Source organism: Mirounga angustirostris, unplaced genomic scaffold (assembly GCF_029215605.1).
Source record: "Mirounga angustirostris isolate CCGP_5_RB_7025 unplaced genomic scaffold, mMirAng1.0.hap1 SCAF_9, whole genome shotgun sequence".
Classification (NCBI taxonomy): Eukaryota; Metazoa; Chordata; class Mammalia; order Carnivora; family Phocidae; genus Mirounga; species Mirounga angustirostris.
Genome location: NW_026991717.1, coordinates 85,709,045 through 85,714,903, shown reverse-complemented (window position 1 = coordinate 85,714,903; position 5,859 = coordinate 85,709,045). Strand labels below are relative to the sequence as shown.

General features: G+C 54.8%; 1 protein-coding gene across 1 annotated transcript; it reads left to right on the top strand.

The window, feature by feature from the left end:
* The first annotated feature begins 1,143 nt into the window (after window positions 1-1,143).
* On the top strand, window positions 1,144-4,980 carry FOXA1 (forkhead box A1). Its single transcript, XM_045901970.1, has 2 exons — window positions 1,144-1,239; window positions 3,572-4,980. The coding sequence occupies exons 1-2, from the start codon at window positions 1,168-1,170 to the stop codon at window positions 4,922-4,924; spliced, it is 1,425 nt and encodes a 474-aa protein (XP_045757926.1). The 5' UTR covers window positions 1,144-1,167; the 3' UTR covers window positions 4,925-4,980.
* Window positions 4,981-5,859: the final 879 nt, after the last annotated feature.

The following is a 5,859-nucleotide window of genomic DNA, read 5'->3' as shown; positions in this document are numbered from 1 at the left end:
CACAGACATCTGTTCTCAGTCTCTTCCTCTTTATGATCGCTACAGATGACAAGGGAAGTAGAGCGGACCGAGGCGGGGGGGAAAAAAAAGTTATGTCATAAAGATATAAAACGGTGCTGTGACTCACCTGCTCTTAGCCGCAGGTACGGGTTTCGTGGCAGCGTCTCCGCTCTGCTAGCCAGGAGCCCAAATAGGCCTAACGTCACTCGGCTAGGTTGACTCAGATGGCCGAATTTCTAGTGAAGGGGCAAAATTGGGGCTTTCTCCTTTTTCAAGCCTGAAGTCCGGGGAGGGGGATGGTCTGTAGTCTCCAGTCTCCCCGGGTTGAACTTTGGGTCAGTAATCAGTACAGTGGGGGCTGGAAGCGGGCAGAAGAGCAGGAGGGGCACGGGATGGGGCTGCAGCCGGCGGCCCCCAGAAGCCGGTGGGTCCCCCTGGGGAGGGACTCTGGGGTCATTTAGCTGGCCCGGCCCCCCGAGCCGGGGATCCAACGCCACCGCCCCCAGCCCTTCTCCGGCTGCGCGGTTCCTATCCAGAGCCCTCGTTAGCTTGCCCGGCCCCGCCTATTTTTCTTTTTTTCCTCCTCCAAAGGGGGTTACACCCCCCCCATCCCATTTCCCTCTTCCCCCAGGCTCCGGGCTTAAACCAATTACCCTGCTTTGCAAACAAAGTGAGGGCCGGGTTTGAGGGAGGGGGCTCGGCGGGAGGGGGTGCAGGGGGCGCGCAGCGGCGGCGCTGCTGGGCGGGAGGCGCGGCGGCTGGACTGGCGGGCGGCCGCCTCGCAGGTGCACCTCGGGCTTTGTAGGTGCGAGCGTCTTTGTGAAGCGGACAAATGGGGAGAGGACGAGGAGGTGGGCACTCGAGCGACGTAAGATCCACATCAGCTCAACTGCACTCGTCTCGCAGAGGCCGCCCGCTCACTTCCCGCGGAGGCGCTCCCGGGCGCCGCGCTCCGCGGCCGCCGCCTGCCCCCGCCCGCCGCGCAGCCTCCGCCGCGCACGCCGCACCCCGCAGAGCCTGGCTTCCTCCCCGCTAGGGTGGCGTTGGGCTGGCGCGGGCACTCGGGTGACTGCAGCTGCTCGGCTCCCCGCCCCCCGCCCTGCGCCGCGCGGCCGCCCGTCGCTTCGCACAGGGCTGGATGGTTGCATCGGGCAGGGTGGCTCCAGGATGTTAGGGACTGTGAAGATGGAAGGGCATGAGAGCAGCGACTGGAACAGCTACTACGCGGACACACAGGAGGTGAGAGGCGGGCAGCAGGCAGGACGCTCCCGGAACCGGTGCCGGGGGAGGCCCAGAGAGGCGGGCGCCCGGAAGGGTGGCGGGCTGGGGGCGCCTCCTCCGTGCCATCGTTGCGTGCCCACCCGAGGTGTTCCCGACAGGCCTTGGCCCGGCCTTGGAGCCGGATCCGCTGCGCCGCGGGGGAGGCTGGGTGCCGGCGCTCGGCGCTTGGAGCGGGCCAGAGGGTTTCAGGAAACTCTGGGCTTTGAAAGCACCCGCTCTGGAAAGCGTTTACCTCTTCTCTGCGGAGAGCGGGAGCCGGAACCAGGCCCGGAGGGCCGCGGGTTGGCGGACGGGCGCCGGCAAGAGTTGGAGGTAACTCTAGGAAAGACAGAGTTCTCCAGCAGGGCGGCCTCTCCCTCCCACGGTTGAATTCGCAGATGTCTTCAGATGAAAGCGCGCTGCAGTTAAGTTGGGCGTCTTAATAATGAATCGATTCCGAAATTCTATAAAACTTCTTTAAAAGCCCTGTTTGGGGAGAAGTGTGCTCTTTCTACTCTAGAGCCGCTGGGTGGCGCTGGTGCGAACTGACTTTTCCTCCAGCACCCCGAACTGAGAACCTGTTTCTCTTCATTGTCCCCTTCCTTGGTAGCACGTTCATGTGGTTTATTTTACAATGTGCACAAAGGGATTGTGAGGAAAACCAGGTACAGGCGGGACCACCACCTACTAAAAGTATTTCTCTGGAAACAGCTGGCAATTACCCCCCAAAAGTTCACCATTATTAAAAACGGTTATTGAAATCGCCTTCGATAATGTTGGGGAGAGGAAAAGAAAAAAAAAAAAAAACGAAAGTAAAAAATAATTTAAGGCATGGACAGAAAAATATAGAATCAGGAAATATTTTGATGGTAATTTATTTAGATTTGTATATTTATATATTCATAAACTTAGCTTGAGTTTATTTGCATACCATAGCAGAGTGTGCCTAGTTAACTTTGTACACCTTTTATTTTTTCAAATGAAATTGTATCTGCTGATGAAAAAAATTCAAGGACATTATTTTTATTAAATTATCAGAGACGTTTTATATTTCTGTTTTTAACATATATAGTGCATTCCCAAATTGCTATTGATAAGGGTTTCGCCTACTGATAATTTTAAAATGAGCTTAGAACTCTTCCTCGGGTTTAATTCAGATGCAGACATCTCGACCGCCTAGTTAATGAAGTTCCCTACAGAAAGAACTTCCTTATAGATTAAAGCTGAGAATTGGGAAATAGAATAGCGTTAAAAGAAAATAAGTAGACTTTGATTTTAGAAATTTAAAGGGGATTTTAAAGCCAAGCTTTGAAATAATCCACGGCAACATATCAGTATGGGAAAACAAAATAGATTATTTTGACAAATTTTGTCACCAAAATTTCCCAAATGTTATGGGGCTGGAAATAGGTAACGAAATTAGTGCAACTTTTTGAATGGTTTAAAGAGATGTACATGTAAAGTCAAGTGAAAGTTAAGTGTAGTGCATTGATATTATGCACTCCCTCCTGCCCCCTCTCCTCTTGTATCTATTTTTAATTTTTTTCCAAAACTTACTAAACGTCTGCGTTTCTTTCCCTTTTAATATTACAGTTGCTACAAGTAGATGGAAAACACTCCCTCTAAACATAATAACAAAAAGTCACCATTTGGGGAAAACTGCTAAGGCGGTAAAGCCAGTTGTTGAGAAATGGATGGTCATATGGCCATGAATGATTAGTTCTATCAGGGAGGGTTTAATTAACAGCCACCCCACACAGCCCAGGCTACTATGTGGTCAGCCGGGCCTGGCCGGCTTAGGCGAGATAGGCACAGAGCTGGTGTTCTGTTGTCCACCCCCGGGGGGCTACGCCGCCGAACGCACCGCACCCCCTAAGGTGGGGTGAATTAGCAGAGTCAGAGAATAATTCTGTTTTCGGAGTTTAACTCCATTTAACCAAAAGGGCTTTGCTGAGGCCGGTCTGGGGTGGAGACTGGGATACCAACTGGCGTGGATGCAGAAGGCGATGGAGGGGCCCTAGAAGTCGGCCCCTGAGCCTGGCATGTAAGGCGATTACACATCTTCCTGGGGACATATTTTCTGTGAGCGCTGGTCTTTCATGCCTGCCGCGCTAAGATTTTTCCCCTGCTGCGCAAGACATTTCTTTGCTCTTTCTGGGGAGGGCGCCTGACGGTTTGCCCCGGGTGGGGGGTCCTATGCTTTGCAGAAATGCTCTCTGCACGTCTCCGGGTTGGCCCCCGGCGCTAGGCCGCCGGCTCCCACTACTAACCCCGCCCTTCGGGGCCTCTTCCCTCGCTGTCTCCGCTCCAGGCCTACTCCTCGGTGCCCGTCAGCAACATGAACTCGGGCCTGGGCTCTATGAACTCCATGAACAGCTACATGACCATGAACACCATGACCACGAGCGGCAACATGACCCCAGCTTCGTTCAACATGTCCTACGCAAACCCGGGCCTGGGCGCCGGCCTGAGTCCGGGCGCCGTGGCTGGCATGCCGGGCGGCTCCGCGGGCGCCATGAACAGCATGACGGCGGCGGGCGTGACGGCCATGGGGACGACGCTGAGCCCGGGCGGCATGGGCGCCATGGGCGCGCAGCCCGCGGCCTCCATGAACGGCCTGGGCCCCTACGCGGCTGCCATGAACCCGTGCATGAGCCCCATGGCGTACGCGCCGTCCAACCTGGGCCGCAGCCGGGCGGGGGCCGGCGGCGACGCCAAGACTTTCAAGCGCAGCTACCCGCACGCTAAGCCGCCCTACTCGTACATCTCCCTCATCACCATGGCCATCCAGCAGGCGCCCAGCAAGATGCTCACGCTCAGCGAGATCTACCAGTGGATCATGGACCTCTTCCCTTATTACCGGCAGAATCAGCAACGGTGGCAGAACTCCATCCGGCACTCGCTCTCCTTCAACGACTGCTTCGTCAAGGTGGCGCGCTCCCCGGACAAGCCGGGCAAGGGCTCCTACTGGACGCTGCACCCGGACTCCGGCAACATGTTTGAGAACGGTTGTTACTTGCGCCGCCAGAAGCGCTTCAAGTGTGAGAAGCAGCCGGGGGCCGGGGGCGGAAGCGGGAGCGGGGGCGGCGGCGGCGGCGGCGGCGCCAAGGGCGGTCCTGAGAGCCGCAAGGACCCCTCAAGCGCCGCCAACCCCACTGCCAACTCGCCCCTTCATCGGGGCGTGCACGGTAAGGCAGGCCAGCTAGAGGGCGCGCCGGCCCCCGGGCCGGCTGCCAGCCCCCAGACTCTGGACCACAGCGGGGCGACGGCGACAGGGGGCGCCTCGGAGTTGAAGACGCCATCCTCCTCGGCTGCGCCCCCGATCAGCTCCGGGCCCGGGGCCCTGGTCTCTGTGCCCCCCTCCCACCCGGCGCATGGCCTGGCCCCGCACGAGTCCCAGCTGCACCTGAAAGGGGACCCCCATTACTCTTTCAACCATCCCTTCTCCATCAACAACCTCATGTCCTCCTCGGAGCAGCAGCACAAGCTGGACTTCAAGGCGTACGAGCAGGCGCTACAGTACTCGCCCTATGGCGCTGCGTTGCCCGCCAGCCTGCCCCTCGGCAGCGCCTCGGTGGCCACCAGGAGCCCCATCGAGCCCTCAGCCCTGGAGCCGGCCTACTACCAAGGTGTGTATTCCAGGCCCGTCCTAAACACTTCCTAGCTCCCTGGGACTGGGGGTTTGTCTGGCATGGCCATGCTGGTAGCGAGAGAGAGAGAGAGAGAGAGAGAGAGAGAGAGAGAGAGAAATCAACAGCAAACAAAAACCACACATACCAAGCCGACAACAGCATAATGAAATCCCAGCTATTTTTATTTCATTTTGTGTGTGTGTGCACAATCTTTTCCCCAGTGCAAAGGACTGTTACTCTGTTATTGTATTCGAAATGCCTTGTGTATATTATTACAAAGAAAACCAGTCCCAAACCAACACAGTTTTTTCCTGCAATGTTTAACAATCCACAAATGTATATATAAAATCCTCCTACTTCCTTATTCCTCTCCCTTTCTTCCCTCTTTCCCCTCCAGACACCGTTCTAGTCTGCGCAGGGTTTATTTAAAAAGAAAGAAAGAAAGATGGTCAAACTTGTAAAATATTTGTTTGTGCTTCCCCCCACCCCCACCCCCACCACCTGACCCTCCACAAGTTTACAGGTCTGTGGCAATACTCTTAACCATAAGAACTGAAAGGGTGAAGAAACAAGTAGACACTAGGGGCTATTAAAAGTATTGGAAGGACAATACTGCTGTTATGCAGCAAAACATAAATTGATTATAAACATCAGAGCCATTATTCAGCTTCCATTTCTGATACATTCAGATAGCTGATGTCTTAAAATGAAATACACATATATTATGTACGAACTTATTTATGCACATGCTCAAATATGTAGACATCCTCCATATATTTGCATAACATGTAGAAATAATAGGTGGTATACATGGTACATTTTCAAGAGTTGCCTGACCAAGAAGTTACAAAGACACCCTCCTCCCTTGTCCTCTCCACTCACATATAGCCCTGAGAATCAATTCCTCAAGAATTGCCATCCTCAATAACTCTGCTCCTTGCTTTGCAGAGTACCATTGTCATGTCAT